Source organism: Apis florea, unplaced genomic scaffold (assembly GCF_048593485.1).
Source record: "Apis florea isolate Af1SG1 unplaced genomic scaffold, ASM4859348v1 contig_3391_pilon, whole genome shotgun sequence".
Taxonomy (NCBI): Eukaryota; Metazoa; Arthropoda; class Insecta; order Hymenoptera; family Apidae; genus Apis; species Apis florea.
In genome coordinates, this window is record NW_028256754.1 from 1,212,857 (window position 1) to 1,232,891 (window position 20,035).

Genomic DNA, 20,035 nt, shown 5'->3' on the forward strand with positions numbered 1-20,035 from the left:
ATAAAGATATTAACAAATAAAAATTTTTTTAATTTTTAAACACTTTTTATCAAATATATTGAATCAAATATATTTGATTAGAAAAATTACCAAAAATTTTCTTTCAGTTATATTATATTTTTTAATTACGTAAATTATATTTCAAACATTTTAATTTAATTAAAAATAAGAAAATATTTATATTTAACTTATATTGAAACACCCTGTATAAAATCCAAGAGATAAAAGAAAAAAGGATATACCTTTCTCTCATAGAAAAAAATATTATAATATTAGTATACTATTCTAATTACAAATAACTTTCACCAATTCGAGATTTTGAAGTGCAGAGTAATATAACTTATTCCAGAGATTATGATATATATTCTTCAGAATTCAATATATATTCTGTTTCAGATAAAAGAGAGACTGAATTAATGAGAATTATTTGATTATCTTATATGTGATATCTTATCACATATAACCATATCTATAATAATCTAAAATTCAAATGTTACTATTCAAATCAAACTATTAACAAATATAGGGAAAGAGTTCTAATAATAGTAGTAGTAACAATAATAATAAAAAGTAATTAAATTCAATATCAATATAAATATAATTTTTTTTAATTACTTTATAATCACGGACGAGATATTTCACGACATCGTTCATATGATGAAGATAGCTTGCGATAATACAATTTGTATGATATCACGGACAAACTACTGATCTATATTTTTAAATATCATTTATCTAAAAATTAAAGACTAATAGTAAAATATCTCATCTCATTGCAAAAAGTATATAAAATTAATTTGTTCGTCTAATAATTAGGAATAATAAACATTTTGCATTTACATTCAAATCAAATCAAAAAGAGAAAAGATTTTAAAGGATTCAAAATTCAATTTTCTCTAAGGAAAGAAACATAGAATTTGTTCGCTTAATAATACAAGAACGAATATTCGACGTTTTTATTATATTCAAAATGATCGAATCGAATCGATGAATGATTCAGTTCGAATAAAAATTGACTTTAGGAGAACAAAGACACTCCACGATTGCAGCGTATAAGCAGGTATATCGGGTGAACAGCGAAAACAACTGTCACTCGAAGCTTGTACAGTCACATTCTGCAAGATCGGCGATATCTGTCCACTTATACAAATACCATGTAATCCTGTATTCGAACGAGAGAGAAAACAAACAAGGTTTAACTTGTGTCAAGTAATTTATATAATACGTTGTTATTAAGCGATATAATTACACAAGCTGTGTGTACAAATTGTAAGAAAAAATTATACGGCGATAGTAATAAAATTGAGAAAGAAAAATTATATTATTTGGATTCTGATCGTAAAAATAAAATATTGATACATCGATGTTTGTATTACAGGAAAATTATGTATTATTAGGAAAATTTTCGTATTGTATTTTGTGAAATTGTGATTCATGGTACATGGATTCAACATTACTGATTAAAACAGAATGTATCGAAAAGATTGAACAAAATTTTAGATTATATATTATATACAATTATATATCAGAACAAAAAAGAAATTTTTGTACTAGTAAATAATTTTTGTCAATAAATTTTAAAACAAAGATATAAAATAAATAAATTTAACATTGGTATTTAAAAAATTATATTATATATTAAAAATATATATTGTATTTTTAATGAGATTCTTTTATGCATATTCTTTTATATTCTTTTATTATGTACTTATAATATTTTACCACAAATTTCAAACTTTGTTTAAATATGACCAAAATATCATTACATTGGCTGAATATTTTTAAGAAACTATTATTCGTTATATACATATTCTTCTTCCTAGAAATCTTTTATTTAATTATAATTAGAAAAAAAGTAATTATAAATAATTAGTAAATAGTATTTAATAATATAATAAAATTCTTAAAAAATTAATGACTATTATAAATAAATTATTACAAATATTACGAATAAATTTATAAAGTAATTATAAAAAATATATTAATTTTAATTTAATTATAATCTAATAGAGAAAAAATAATATATAGTATATATAATATAGTTTTTTTAAAGAATATTACAAAAATTTAAAGAAAATAATAAACTAACATGTGTTAAATTACTTATCTAACTAATAATAAGTTAAACTATTTAAATTATATCTCATTTTATAACATTTGTATTTATATATTATATTTTATATATTTTTACAGATAGAAATTAAATATAAATTTTTGTCCAATCTTCCTATACTCCGTGTATAAACAACATCAATCAGTATCTGATGTTCAAAATATCTTTTTGCAACGAGCAATGCGACGTCTTTGCAATCGATGATTTTGTACAATTCATCGTATTTTAACATATAAAATGATATAATAAAATGACCAATGGATAGAATATTACTCTGCATAAGTCGAAAAAAAACAATAATATTTTAACATTTGATATCCATTTTTGAGAAAATCGAGTTTAAAACTGAATTTCCACTAGAATTAAGTACAAGTAAAATTGATAAAATTTATGTAAAATAATGTTACGACAATTATATCCAATCAAAAATTGTACTTTCAAATTCAATTTTCTTAAAAATAAAATCTCAAATGAAAAAAAGTTATTTTTTATTTCAGACTTATTTTATATATAAAATTACTTGTTATTAAGTTATATAATCGACTATCATTATTTCGAATGATACATTATACACATAATTTCTCATATTTTAAGATTTTATAATATATTTTATAATATATTTTTATAATATATTTTATTATATATTGCTTAATTATTAGAAATATGAATACTTTAAATCACTAAAGTTTCTTATTCTCTATCTTAAGAGAATATTTGAATATTGATCTTTTCAAAGTAAAATTTTGCAATAATGGATTTAGATAATAATAATAAGATAATAATATTTAACATTAAAGTTACGATAAAATATATTTTAATTACACTTTGATAAATATTCTCACATCTCCAACATAAATAGATTCGAAAGTTTAATATTAAAGTATGTCCTAAACAATTAACCTGCTTTTAAAATTAGATATGTATATATAATTAGCTATAATATTCCAAGATCCATTTTACAAAATTCTTTTTTGTTGGTTATTTTGAGAATAGAAAGCAAAATATTTTAACATTCTCATTAATCATTCGAAAGAAAATATATCACCTCGTTATTATATCTATATATTATGTTAAAAATACAAATCTATCGCATAGAATCATCTCGCATTGTCATATTGCTCGTTTATATATAACCCAAAAAATAAATACAATTTTAAAATTTCAATTACATCGATTGTACAATTTAATAAAAATAGATGCCAGCGCCGCCGCGGAGAAATCATGTAATACCTGTCGTTGCAGAATGTCACGGTTGACGATTATTCGGATGAAAAGAAACCAGGAGTGAATATAAGAACATAAACAATAAAAATAAAAAATAAAAAACAAGTAACGGCAAAGCATAAATATGTATATATAATATAATGTATAATTTCTCTAAATATAATAATAATAAGTAAGGTTAAAAATCTTAAAACGAACTTTCAGCGGCTGGTTGCACAAGTACACACTAGCTATCGGTATTAGCAGTATCTGTAATATTGTTGTTACGTATTTCATATATATGTCTCTAGAATAACAGTCTACCTGGAATTTGAATAGCACGGATATTTGGATATTGGGTATAATAAAGGTGTCTATCTACAGCAGCTAAACGGAGAGATATTAATAGTAACGTAATACGCAATGGGAAACGGTTGTATTTTTATTTTTCCTTCTTACTATTTTTTCTGTTTTGTTTTGTTTTTTTTTATGGATTTCTATTTTTTTTTTTTTTTTTTCGTTTCAGATAATTTACTTTTACTTTTCTTTGGTTCAACGGACGTGTCACGCGCCGATTTTTTCAATCCGAAATATTGAGACTCCTGTACACGTTTATATCGCATATTCACGCGATATCATTTCATTCCCTTCATCGAATGTTGGTACGTGGACATGTTGGAACACAAAGTGAAGAGTCGAACAAGAGAGATAGAGAAATTGAGAGTATAGACAAAGTAAGAATGATAGAAATAGTGTGAAAATATCTGAATGAATTAGAGATACTAAAAAGGAAAGTTATCCAAATCATATAAGTTTTACAAAAATAACAATTGGAAGTAATATCATTCTATTTCCTAAACTAAATGAACAATTGAAATGAGCGGTATTCGTTCGAGGAATTTTACATCGATCAGAAAAATGGCGTTTAAAACCAGTGGTAGCATGATTGATTATAAAAATAAATACAAATGATTCATTTTTTGAATAAAATTTTACTATTTCATTTTTTTCTTAACTATTTCATTTTTATTTTTTAAATAAATTCTTAGAACAAGAAAGAAAATTATAAATATTACAAAATTATTTCAGTTATTAAGAGTTAAAGAGTTTTTCTTTCAGTTTTTGGAATTAATTTAAAATTTGAATTACTTTCCTTATAAGTATGAAACTTAAAAATTCGAATTCATATAACAAACATGTATAGATACGGATACGTAAATGACACCGAATGTAACTAGCTGAGAGAAAAAATGGCGCGGTAGGCTCGAAATGTGCTACACTGTTAAAAATTCATGGCGTGATGGCCAATACGTTCTCGTTATTGTATCCTGTTTCTCGTGTACTGTTCCGTGGTTGTAAGAAATTGTTTTATCGTTAAAATAATTTTCATCCGTTTCGTTATTTATAGTTCACGTTACGTTATTTTTTAGCGGCATAGCGCAGGAAGCTCTAACTGTCAAAGTTGACTTCAAATGATCCCACGTGCTGTGGTTTTTTAATTTATGGTTAGTTTCCGGCGAAATTGAAATTTATTTTATTGAATGAACATCCTTCTCGACATTATAGTTAGAAATATGTCACGCTTGATTGTTCAAGGGTATGAATTTGGATTATTCTCGAGAGAATAAGGAAAAATTGATTCGATTGACATAACTCGTTTAGATACAAAAATGTATTTTATTTTAAGTTAGAGACCAGTTTGATTTATTGCTTTGATGTTTTCAAAAATGAATAATTTATATTTGCAAAACATATTGATATTTCTACATTCTTAGAATAAATTTAGTTTTATATTTAATTTTTAATTATCTAATAATTATTATTTAATAATATAAAAAATATAATAAAAAATATATTTAAAAATTTTTATTTTATTTTAGATATAGTTTATATATCAGTTATTAAAAAGTTATTAAAAAAAATTTGGTATATGTTATTATAAAATACATTAATTTATAATATTAATTGATTTCAATAAATGTTTAAAAAATTTTAGAGCTATATTTTCATCAAAAATTATTCTTGTATGATTTTTTTATATAATTTTAAATTTAGCATTAATATGTATTATGCTATTAGCATTATGTGTATAGCATAAATATTAATAAATTTAAAATTTAAACAAAATTTGTGTCAAAAACTTTCAAAGATAATTTAATATTCAAGCTAAATGATTTTTCATTATAAAACGAATTGAAAAAAATCTAGGAGATGCCATCAATAATAATGTTTTAAGAAATGTTATTGAAACTAATCTATGAACGAGATAAATGGCATTTCAGAAGACAGCAAGTTATTATTTGTCACTAGTTCAAATGGAGAAGCTAAAGAAAATAGACAAATGGATTTCACATGAGTTAAGCGATAAACAAGAGAAATAGAAGTTAATCAAAGTTAATCAATCAAGTTAAAAGTATGAGATAAATAAATAAAATGATCCATCTTTAAAATATATCGTTAGTTTTAATAAAAACTTATATTTATTATTTATAATAAATATTTGAATTTTCAATTAATAAATACTTATATGACGATTAAAAACATTTAAGACAACAAATTAAAATATTAATAAAATTGATAGAAATAAACATAAAATACGTAGAATAGAATAATTTTTCTAAAGATTATTTATAATATTTATTTATTTATTTATTGTCATTTCTTAGATTTTAAAATACAATTAAAACAATAGAATTAATGGAATGTAGAATGCAATAAAAAAAAGAAAATAATTTTTTTAAATAAATAACATAAAACTTTTATTTACCATAATAATTAAAATAATAATTAAACTTTAATAATTAAAACATAACAATTATTATATGCGAAAACATAAATAAATAATTATAATCTTTTAAATAATTTTTTAACAAATACCAATTTTTTTAGAAATTATAAACCTATAGAAATAAAATTAAATACATTTTTAAATTTCAATGATTTTTATCAACTAATTATATAATTGAAATTATCATTAAAAAAACTACATTTTATATGCATCAATTTAATATTATTTAAAATTTCCAACTAAATTCAATTGACATTTTTTTATAACATATCAATCATAAAAAATACTTGTTCAGTATTTTTTGATATACATTATAGGTATATACATTCTACTGTAAAAAAATATACGAAATAATTCATTAAATTAATCTGAAATAATAATTTCAAATAATAAAAAAATTATGCTTTATAATTTATGGTTTCAATGAGCATATAATGTAATAATAATTTTATTGTAAGTGAAAATAGCATTGCATTTATTGTATCGCTATAATGATTTATTCACATTCTAAATATAAGAAGAATTATCGATAAAAAAATATAAATTATTTTTTCAAAAAATTTGTTATTACTATTTTTATTATTGTTAATTTTTTTTAAATTTATTATTACTATGTTATATTCCAAAATTAGTGATATATTTTTGTTATTATTTATCCAATAACATATTTTTTTATTATTATATTACATAAATATAAAATATATTCTAATATATTGACAAAAAGATAAAATTCATCTGCATATCACATGTTCTTTTCATAGAAGAATGTTACATACTCGCATTTGTAAACAAAGTAACACAAGCAAAGAAGGTTTAACCCTCTGGCTATGACGGAGATGGTCGAGAAAGGCTACTACTGCATAACAATCCAAACTGCAAGTATATACTTACATTCCTAATGGATAGAGTAAAGAAAGATATATCATTTCTCTAATTACCTGATTGAATATTAGCTTGAATAATAAATTCAACCATCTTTCAATAAATGCCATTTCAAGGAATATTATAGAAATTTGAATATTACAAAATGGACAATCACATATAAGGAATAACTGATAAAATTTGAAATAATTTATAAAAATCAACTTATATTTATATTTAAGATAAAAATAAAAAACAATTTAATTATAATATTTTTAATTGTATATAGATCAATTGAAAAGCATTCGTTAAACAGGATTTTCATTTCCACTTTCTATTTTTAAAGAAACTAATTGCGAAACAGACAAGAAGTTTTCTTTTTGAATATTTGAAAAAGAAAACTTTGTTCTAAATTAGCAATAGTTTACACTCAAAAATATTCTTTGATGGAATTGGAAATATATATGAACTTTAATAAAAGAAAGAATGAAATATAAATATAGATAAATATTGTTTACATATCATTTCTTTATTTATTTCACAATTCTTTATGATACAACTAAAATTATTAAAATTTGTAATATTTAAATATTAGCTTCTGATTTATATAATTTAAAAATAAAACTATTTCGAAATTTATAAAATATTTTTCATGAAAAGTCAATAAAAAATTTAGAAAATATAAAAATATAATTCAAATTATTTGATAAAAATATAAAATTTTATTAAAATATAAATATAATAAAAATAAAAAATATAATATATACATCATTGATTAAATTAATTTCATATAAGTGTAATAATTACTTAAAAATTTTTTTAATACTTTTATAACTGGAACGAAATTGTTATTTAAAAAATATTCTTTTAGATATCCTTAATAATTATAAAATATATATAAAATAATTATTTTTCTAATTTTTTGTAGTATAATAATAATATGATAATGAATTGCATTATGTGTAATAGATTTTAAGCATTCAGTACTTTTAATAGTTTAACTAAGTTTTTCACATTATATTTTATAATGATTAAAAAATGTTATAAATATTATATATATTTATTACATAATATTTCACATAATTTCATATTTTATTTTGTAATTTTATGTATATATAATATATAATAATAAATAAAATAATATAATAAATATTATATTATTTATTATATTATATATAATAATATTAAAAATTTATACTAAAATTTATTTATATAAACTTTTTTTTAATCGATTATGAATTTTAATGTCATATCAACTGAACATTTATGATTACTAAAGGTTATATTATAATTAACTATGAAGATCGTATGAATATCACATATTGCTATAGAAAGTTAAATATTTTAAAAACAAAAAATCTGAACATTTAACCCCTATAACTAGCTAATATTCATTTTAATTTAGATTTTGAAATGTTCAAACGTTTTGATGATCAATTGAATATTACTGTACAAAGAAATATATTTCCAATTGTTACATTATTCTTTATAACAAAGGAATCGATTCACAAAACAGAATTTCAAGTAATTAAAGATTAAATATCCGAAAGACTTTAAAACTTATACTTTTAGGTTTTTTTTAGAATTTATAGATTTTTACCATCAAAAAACAATCGTTCCATTTATGGAATGGTTGGAACCTTTTACGTGGGTTTATCGATCTTTATATATTATCATTATAGGAAAAAGAGAAATTCAGAAAAAAATCAGAAGATCTAATGGTATTTTTCTCCTTTTTCTATCTCTTCCATCACTTCTACATTTTTCTTTAAATAGAGCGATACGGTAAAATGGATGTCGCACATTTTACTGGCAAATGAAGTTTGGATAAAACCCTCTATGGAATTCTATTTGTTTCCGTGAAGATAAAATATAATTAGAATTATAATTTTTGATTTGATATGGAAATCAAGAATTAATAATTACTGCAAATAGACTGTTTGACGACAGTGAGATATATAACAAAATATGATAATATGTATACATGATGAGGATACATACACCTGCGAATGTTTATGCAAATAATTTGCAGTATCGCAGAAATTATAATAATAATTGTTATAAATATTCATGAACAATGTGAATGTGTAACAGAAATATTAGATACAATCGTAAAAAAAAAATTATAAATATATATTATAAAAAATTATAAATAAATATAAAATATTTGTAATAGAATAAAAAAAAATAATCATAACAAAAATAAATTTATTAGAAATAATAATTGTAAAATAAATAATGATAACAATACATCAAAGAAATATCATAATTTTTTGTAATTTTTTAAGTAATCTTCTCGTCAAATATAATTAATAATTTCAAGTAACTTGTTAATAATTTTTTATAACATGAAATTGTAATAATCATAAACGATGAAATAGAAAAGATCTATAAATAATCATTTTGATATGTTTATCCTCAAATATGTTTTAATAGAAAATATGTTAAAAAATATGTCACTTCTTGATATTGATAATAACACAATATAAGAAAAAAGTCAACTTTGTCTTAATTACATAAATAAATTTCATACCGTGTAATAATTTATTTATATTATTTTCATGTTATACAACTAATATAATGAAGAAATAAACAAGATAAAAATAGAAGTTATATAATTTTTTATATATTACGAGATTTTTCGAAATTAGATTCAAAAAATGTACAAATTAATTAATTTAATATAATTAATTTAATTAAGTTTAAGTTAAAAAAAATTATTTTTTAAGAATAAAAGTTTTTTAAACGATTATTTTGTATACGTAATCTTTTTTAAAATCATATCATTATCAATATAAAGAAATGATATAAATATATGTGATAATTTTTAAATTATACTTCATATAATACTTATCATAATGATTATAATAGTCATTAAATGTTAATGAAGTTTAAATTTATTAATGAAAATATTGTCATTATTTTAATACATACTTATCGAAACCATAAATCTTCATATCATTTTTATTTTTTCTTCAAAATACCAAAGACATCAAATGAACAAAACGAAAATTTAATTTTTTTTAAAAATAAAATAAGAATAATTCGGAAAGCGTAGTTTCTTCGAAAATTAATTAATATAATATAATTAATATAATAATTAATTTTAAAAAAAATTCTAAAAAAGAAAAAATACAATAAGCAGTAATTTAATATTTTTAAAAATGCATTAAAGAATTAAAAAAAATTCTTTGTTATAAATAAAATAGTTTATTTATACATATAAAATTTTATAATTTTTAAAATTTTTGAGTTTCTTAGGTTTTATATTATTAGATTATCTTATTAAAAAGAATTCAAGAATTTTAAAATTCATCAAAACGAATAAAAAATATTTCATAAATTTTAGAGTCAATATATTTTGTGCAAAATAAAATTTATCTTCTTATTAGAATATTTAATCAACTTAATTTATTCCTCTTAATATATCTGACTTATTTGTCAACAAATATGGTATAATATATTTATAAAATAAATAAATAATATATTTCAATTACAACAATAAAATGTACATATAGTACCAAAATCAAAATTTTATAAATAAAATTTTATGAACAAAAATTATTCAATATAGACAGGACTACATAATATGATGATAGTATTTTTTTTATAACTAATAAAGTTTCAGTTTTAAAGTAACCTTTACTTTTTCAAATGGAATTATTTTTTTTTTATAAATTTATACAATAATGTCAATTCTTTATGAAAAATTTATTAACTTATGTCGGAAAAAAGTATTAATTTAAGAAATATTTTAATTTTATATTTTTAATATTAATTTTGCAAAACTTATGATATAAAAGAAAAGAAACACATAAAATTTTTCTTATGTTTTTCTTGTTTTTTATACAATATATTTTACAAAAGTAAATATAAAATATTTCTGAAATTAATAGTTTTTCAACATATATACATAGTTTATCCTTTTTTTTTTATAAAAAATATTGAAATCTATGAATACCTACATTTAATTTGTTATTACAAAATATAATTTATTTTCTAATATTATCTTTAGATTAAAAGATATATAACAATTTGACATAGAAATATAAATATATATTTAAAATAATTCAATTAAATCATAATCTACATAAAAAATTTCTTAATTTCTTAATATCTAGTAATAGTGTCTAACAATACTAAATTCATAATTAAATTACTTATAAATATAAAATTATACTTTATTCCAAGAACATTGATTTTAAATTATAAAATCTCTAACTGAACTTGTAATTATTTATGACTAATAGATAAAAGTTCAGTATTGAATAGCACGCAAATACGAAATTATGTTTTAAAATGAATCCATTTAAATCCTGAAATCTAATCTAAATTATTATGATCGTTCATGACTCATACAAATTATAGCAAATTATATTTTACTTTAAGACAAATCGATTTCAAATTATAAAATTTATCTAATATTGTTAATCCAATCTATCAAAATTATATAATAATAATTAAATTATATAAATTAAACTATTTTGCTCAAAAAATAGATTATAATCAAAAATAGATCTTACATCAAATATTTTTTACCTATCTCAATGAATACTTTAATTCTTTAAAAATTCCTTATTCTCAATACTCATTATATTATAAAGTAAAAATAAGAATTTCAAAATAGAATATGAATTGAAAAATATCATCACACTAGAATTAGAGATTCCTGCGTCAATCGGTCAAATATCATTATATTGTACCATATTTATAATTCGGATTGCCGTTTTTTACAGTGTAACGGAATGTCATATGATCGAATGTAGATATTGTAAGGAAATGTGTGCGTATTGAAACACGGTCAGGACTAACAGCGATGAGAAGCAGCAACAACAACAATAACGATCATTTTGGGGGGACACATATCAGCATGCAAAGCGTATATAGAATGTGAACGATAATTAACATGCACGGCACGAGCGTACGATCAATCGAAGTAAAAGCGATCAAAGCTTGAAAAAACGCTGATACGAAAAAAAAAAAAAAAAAAGAAAGAGAGAAAAATAGAAAAAAAATGGTTGGTGTTTTCCATCTATGCTGATGCGACAATTCAAAACAATCTCTCCGGTTTACGGAGAAAATTTTCAACAACCTTCTACCAGAATGCTAAAAAGAAAACATAGAAATATCAGTCGCTTGACACTCCATTTCATGTCAGAGAGAAATTGTGGGGAAAAAATCGTGGCAGCAGGCTATTATAAGTGAGAATTTATGCAACTTGCGACGACCACAACAAGAACAGTCAACATAAACAAATGCGAAGCATTTCCTCGATACAAATTGCTGTTTGTACGCAAGATGCGACGACTCAGCGTTATTTCTTGCGAGCAAAGAGCTTATATCACAGATATTTACTTGATCGAGAGAAAATTATTCGGTCGAAGGCATCGTGGACTATCGGAACGAGAATAAATTTGATCGAAAGCAATTGTGGCGATTTCGTTCGGATCTTATTTTGAGAAACAAAGAAGAAAATGCACTTTGTAAGATGTGATGTAAGATCTTTCATTCGTTGGCTATCAGCATGTTTTTTGAACGGTTTCTAAATGTTTTATACGCGAATCTATCTCTTTTTTAATAGTCCAGATTGTTATCATCTGGTAATGAATTTTCACATTTATTAAAATAATTAATATTTTTAACTGTTTGTAATTATTTTGTTATGGGACACAGAGTAAAAATTTAAATTAGATCCATTATAGATTCATAATTTTAAATTCATTTTAAATTCAATTTGAAAATTTTTTATTTATATATTTTGAGATTATTTTGACCAATTGATTATCAAAAATTATATATTATATTTCCTTTATAGAATTTATTATATATTTATTATATTTCCATTATAGAAAAATATGAAGAAGAGGAAAAGACTTAGAAAAAGCAAATCAATTTTCAATTACATACTATAAGTTTATTATATTATATATTAGATATTTAGAATATGTATTTTTTTTATTTTTTTTTTTATTTTATATATATATATATTAAAATTTCTTCTATTTGCATCATTTTTTTTCATACACTTTTTTTAATTTTTTTTTCTAAGTAATTTTAACTTTTATTATCAATTTTTTGTAGAAAAATATTCGTAATATCAGTTTTCCATTTTAAATTGCTGATTTATTTAATAAAAATTTTTATATAATAACCATTTAATCTCATTCAAATCTCTATATGTAAATAAATAAATACACAAAAACAAAATAATTTACTAATATTTAATATAGATATATAATAATATATATATATATAAATATTTAATATATTTCTATAAATTTCAATACAACAAATATTTTTTAAATTATAATTTGATAATATATCAAAATATTATATATTATTCCTTAAAATATCAAACAAAAAATTATGCATTCCGTTAATAATAAACAAGTTTCGTTTAGTTAGGATAATGGATTATCTTATAAGCAATTAAAGTTATCAGAAAAGTATTCTAATGAAAAAAAGACATCATAAATATGCAAAAAATTTTTTTATAAATCGATTGATAAGAGAAATTTCAATTTCATTTTTTTAAATAGAATTATATAATTTTGAATGAATTTAATCGATTTATTTAAGCATAAATATTAATCTGCTTATGTAAAAATCATTGATTTAAAACATATTTCTTAATCAAAATTTGTAAAAATTGTTTGTAATATTTTACATCGTTAATACTTTTACTTTTTTTATAATAAATATTCAGATAAATCGATTAATGTATTCAAAATTATATAATTTCATTAAAAAAATAAAATTAACCTTAAAATCTTCTTCATTATTCAATCATTATTCAATCAAAAAAAAATTATTTACACAATATTTTCCTTGAGATTAAACAATTTTTATATTAAAATATTTTTTTATTAATATTATATTTTTCGTGATTATTATATTTAACGTATCTTAAATGTGTCTTAAACGAAGCATATCCTATGCGTATACATATTAATATGATAATATAAAAATTAATATAAAAAATTAATACTAATATTATTCCTTATTTCCTTTTATTCCTTTTATTCAATGTTTTAAGGTCATATTCATGTGAAAATCATTGAAATGAATTTAATTCGCGTAAAGTACAAATAGAAACCGCGTAAAGTAACTTTATGAGCGGAAGCAAGACACGCAAAAGAATCGAAAGTAGCAGAAGCATTATATCCGAGGGCTAGCTCGACGCGCTGCGATGGCAAATATGGGCGCGCATTTTAAAACGCATTTTACTCTCGCTAAGCAGCGATTGCGTATTAGACGAGTAAGAAAAAGCGAAGAAACATCATCATCATCATCATCATCATCATCATCATCATCTGGTTCGGTCGTTCGAATGATCCGTGGCCTCCTCCTACCTCGATACGGCTGCATGCCATAAGAATATTATTTCGTTTCTGTTCGTGTATGTATCTCTCATACATTACCTTAAGGCCTCGCGAAATCATAAATCGTAGTAGATGACACACGGTCTGCGGTCGGTACGAGAAGCTTTCGCCATTTCAATGACAAATGTAATATATATATATATATATATATATATATATATATATATATATATATATATATATATATATATATATATATATATTACATATATATATATATATATATATGTATGTATATATCGTATTTATATATACTGTATATGGGACATATATGTATATTTATACATATATATATACACATATATAAAATAACTTATAGCATACGTGGATGCATGTGTGTAATGTTAATATGTATACGAATATAAATATATATAATATAATATATAATATATAATATACACTATAGAGGAAAAAAAGCCCTCGAGAGAGATACGTGGAAAAGTATCCTTTGTAGGTACCTGAAACACCGTCACAATAGCCCAGAGTAACGAGTCAAAGTTTTTCCTATCACACTCGACGTCAGAGCTGCCTTTCATCGTTTCACAGAATTTGCAACCAAACAGGTTCATCCCGAGAATACTACAACACAACGAAACGTGCAATGTACTTCCTTATCCGTAAATATATAGATAGATAGATAGATAGATATGTAGTACGGTAGAGAGAAAAGGGAAGAGAGAAAAAAGAAAAGTAGTAAGAACCAAGGATATAGATAGGAGAGGAGGTGGAACGAAGGTGGATAGAGGATGAGTAAATGGAAAGAAAAAAACTTAAATGAGAGAGAAAAAAAAGAGAGAAGCTTCTCTCGATTAAATAAGATAAATCGAGTCACTTAACGAGTAATTGTTTAAAAAGCCTGATGACGGTGCGCACGTTCTACTTTATAACGCATTAACTAATGCATACTAACATAAACCTTCGTTTAAATTATTATGGTAAATATTTTTTTTTTGCAAAAAAGAAAACATATAAAAATTTGATGAAAAAATAAATTTGCTGCAAATTTTTATTTTTTTATTACAATTATAATTGTGTACGATTACAATTATCTAATTGCATATAATTTTATTGATACAATTTAAAAATTTCATCATTTTATTTTTATTAATTAAAATCTAAGTTATAAGTTGGTATAGAAAATAACAATTATTTTACGGTTTTATTTATTAGTTTTATTGGAAAATATTTAGATAATAATATACACTATCAGCCAAAAGTAAAAAATTTAATTTATAAAAAAATCAGTAAAAATATGTATTTAATTTAATTTAGGATATTTTAATTAAATTTAGATATAATATTTTTTTTATTCTTAACTTTTTATTTTTACGTAAAATTTAACACAAGTTTAGATAATATTAAATAATAATAAAGTTATTAAATTTAATTATTATATTAGATGTAAAAAAAAATTTTATACTTTTAAATTTACACTTTATTTTTTCTATTATAAATTTAAATTTTATGTATTTAATAATTATAAATATTTAAAAGTTTATTTCTTATAAATAAAAATACATTTTCTTAATAAAATTTTATAAAAAAATTAATTATTATTGCTTAAAATGTTGAAAAAATGATTACATAAATAATCTTATATAATCACTTTATAATCATTTTATATATACGTATATATAAGATGTCAGATTCAATATTGTAACATTTTTTAGAATTATTTCAGTATTTAAACAATTATTAAATTAAATAATATTTTATTTAAATAGAAAGATTCATAAAAATAATTTTTCATCTAATTTTTATTTTTATGATATTAAAAAAGATTTGCATACATTTATTATATAAAGATAAATGAAATGAATAAAAAATCAAAAGACAAATATTATTACGTTATAAAATAAATATTATTTTTTTATTATTTAAATATATGCAAATTATTAGAATATTGTGGAACTATTGATTTTATGAAATCATCCAGAATATATATTTAGCAATTAAATATTGTATTAAACAATAATAATGTCGAATTTGAATATCTCTCTTATATAAATTCAAATTTCAACATAAAAATAAAAGTTTAAAAGTTACTTTAATGCAATTAATACGAAATCACCTTAATAATATTAATACAATTTTAGAAAAGATTATATAAAGAACAAGCAATCAATGTTACTAATGTGAAAAATTTATATTTGCAAAATAAATATTATAATGAAAACGTTACCAATTTCAATCAAGAATTTTAATTGCAATATTACAATAAGAATTAACAATATTAAGAATTAACAATGAATTAAATATTTTCTATATTTATATTTTAATTTTTTTTAATAATGTTCTAAATAATGAATTTGTTAAATCAAATTTTTATCATTAAATTATAATGAGTAAAGCAATATTATTAAAAAAACAAGCAATAATATTAAAATCCAAATTATTTTTATATCTCAAAATTTTTTGAAAAATGATTAATTTAACATTAAATTAAAATGTAATTGTGCATTAATTGAGATAAAAAATTATTTAAAAGTTATTTAAAAATGAAATTTTTTGTAGTCTCAATATTGATAAATAACTTTAATTTGAAAAAAATAGAAAATTCTAAAATTTCAATCAGAAATAAGAATTATCGAAAAAGATATTATTATATTGTCATTACATAATTATTATTATTTCAATTATTATTATTTTTATTTCTTTATTTCTCTATTATTATTTATAATTTGTTATATTTTATTATAAATTATTTTTTCAATAAGAATACCTAATTAATAACTATAGTTACTTAAAATATTACATAAAATTTGTTATTATCCATGAATTTTATACATATAAGAATTTGATTTTATATAATAAAATAAAGCCACTTTCTAGAGATGATTTTTAAACTTATAAAATTATTGAAATAACGAATTATTTGAAATTATAATTTTTCCTTTTTATTTTGAATAAAATTTTAGATATATATTATAGATATATAAAATATAAAACTGAAAGCATAAAATTTGTATCTACACTTAATATTTTGACACTTTAAGAACATTCTTAAATGTCAAAACTCAATTTATTAATCCATAATATTTCAACCATAAATTGTTAAGACAAGTATGCCACAATGCACACATAATTGATCACAATTTGCCATAAAAAATAGCAATAATAATCATGCTTCTGGCCGATAGTGTATATTACAATGAAGTGAATTCACACCTATCGCATGGCTATCAGCTGATGCTTTTTGTACATTTTTTCGTCAGATAGTTCAAAAATCAAAAAGAGAGAAAATAATTAAATAAAAAAAAATATTCGTAAATAGTGCGATACTTGAAACAAAATCCGTAGAATAATCCTCAAAATATAGATCGCAAAATACTAGATCAAAATTGAATCATACTTAAAATTAAACTTATCTAATTCTTTATTGAATAACATTGTTTCTAACTATTAGAATTAGAATTAACCAGGTCAAAAAAGACCCAGTCATTGAACCGCGAGGGTTAAAAATTCACACCTGCATCGTATATAGTGATGGCCAAAAAAATGACACGTAGCCTATGGCAAATTGTGGTGAACGATCGATCGACCGTCGGATGACCTTGAAACGCGATAAATCACGATATAGCAAAAGGCCGTGAGCATAATGAAATAACCGAAAAAAATATAATATTATTCATTCGCAAGCTGTCTAATATCGATGACCACACCGAGGCGCACTTTTTAGGCATTTAAGATAGTACATAGCATAAAAAGGGAGAGATGGGGCAGAATAGAATAAGAAAAAAGACGTACGAATACACGAATAATTAATAGATAATAGTAGATATATATATATATACATATAGCTCTCATACTCGTCGCTAAATAAAAGCACCATGCACACATGAAAATATATATATATATATTCATATACGTATATATATATATTCATTTAAATATTCATATGTATAACAGGTGTCCTCTAATATCAAAATTGTAATAAAAAAAAAAAAAAAAAAGAAAGAAAAAATATAGAGAGAAAAAAATAGAAGAAAGAAAAATATAATGTAATAATATACACGTTCGATGCCTCAAGCCATGAGAAAGGGCCAACAAGACCCCTCTGTAGACGTGCCAACAAACACCCATCATCATTACCATTACAACGTCAGAAAACGCTGCTCGCAAACGCAACAGTGTCAGTAGTAATAAATGTACGAGAACTGCTGCTGCGACTCGGTCATCTATTATATATATATATATATGTGAAATGCAATTTACGCGGCGATCCATATGCCGTGAGAAAAGATAAAAAAGCGCATAAAGAAGAAAAAAGACAAAGGAGTATTAAACGGAAGACATAGTCACCTAATACACTTCGTGTTCGAAGAACAGTGACATACAAGCCCCAGCTCCTGTGGAAGCTTGGAAGCGGACAAGAAGCTGTTCTCAAAATACAATAAATGTCAACGAGACTTAGACATAGATGAAACGCGACTCGCATAATTCATGTTCGCATATACAAACATATACGACTTTACCGACTGATACTTTATCGATCGAGTGACAATTTTCCGAATGTTGATTCATGATCTCGTTGACACTTAACGATCTTTTTTCCTTGATAAATAATCTCTTCACAATTCGTAATAAGTCCATCGATAATCCAGTGATTCTCAATTTGGCGGTCATGCAAACGGTTATGTTGATATGAGATGATCATCTGAACAGGAGTTAAACGCCCGACGTTAATCCGCGTCCGTGAACACGAAACGCACTTACGAATATATACATTTAATACTTTGGGACCACGATATGCGCGAACCGCGATCATTGAATCGCGCATCTCTAATTTTTATGGGCCGATCATACGTGGCCTGAGAACCGCGATATAATTTCCGAGCACTTGTTGGCTAAAAAGGGTAAAAAGGAACAACTTACCTGAATATAAAGATGAAAAGTACTAAAAGGGAAAAGAATACGGCAACGTTATCCATAGTGCGCAGCATCACGAACAATTGTCGTCGGAGGTTTGGTAGAAAACGCACCAATTTCAGGATTCTGAGTAGCCGAAAAGTCCTCAACACACTCAGCCCGGAACTGCCACCCCTCTCCTCGACGAATGCTTGACAAATCTCCACCACGCTAGATGTTCAACAGAAAATCGGATTTTTCCTCCTCTTTGGAATTCTTTCGAGCAGTGATTCCCAACTTGTCGGTCGTAAAGATTTTTTCTGAGAAATTGCCAATTAATTTAACAACCCAGAAATTTTTTAGTTTTGCAAAACTCGAATTTAAAATTCGTGTTATTTCGAAACTCTAAAAATCCAAGATCATTCTTTTATTATTTTTTTTTTTCTTTATTATTTTTATTATTCTTTTTTAAACATTAAGAAATATGAATATTTCAAATTCAAATTCATAGTTAGGTAATAATATTTAGTTATTTCTTTTGTTTAATAAAAAATATTTATTAAAAAATAAATATTTAAATTTTTAAAATTGTATTATAATAGGATAATAAAATCATTTCAATTAAAATGATTCTAAAACCTAAACAGAAATTCAATTGAAATATTATTTATTATTAAACTATAGATATTTATGAAAAATGATTTCAAGATTATATAAATATCCCTTAATTTTAATAGAACAATATGATAATGTTGTTATATTATATAATAATATGATAATTTTGTTACACTAAAATTAAATTTTATTAACATTACATATTATTGGTATACGATGGAATAA

General features: G+C 22.1%; 1 protein-coding gene across 8 annotated transcripts in view; it reads right to left on the minus strand.

The window, feature by feature from the left end:
- Ca-alpha1T (Ca[2+]-channel protein alpha[[1]] subunit T) overlaps positions 1-20,035 on the minus strand; it is a 190,110-nt gene that overhangs the window by 43,053 nt on the left and 127,022 nt on the right. For 6 of the 8 annotated variants that reach the window (XM_086912427.1, XM_086912429.1, XM_086912428.1 and 3 more), the window contains one exon: positions 19,223-19,426. In XM_086912427.1, coding sequence (XP_086768553.1) covers positions 19,223-19,426 — 204 coding nt within the window. Of the gene's footprint in view, positions 1-14,805; positions 14,927-19,222; positions 19,427-20,035 lie in introns of all 8 variants that reach the window. The other 2 variants (XM_086912433.1, XM_086912431.1) reach the window with 1 other exon arrangement.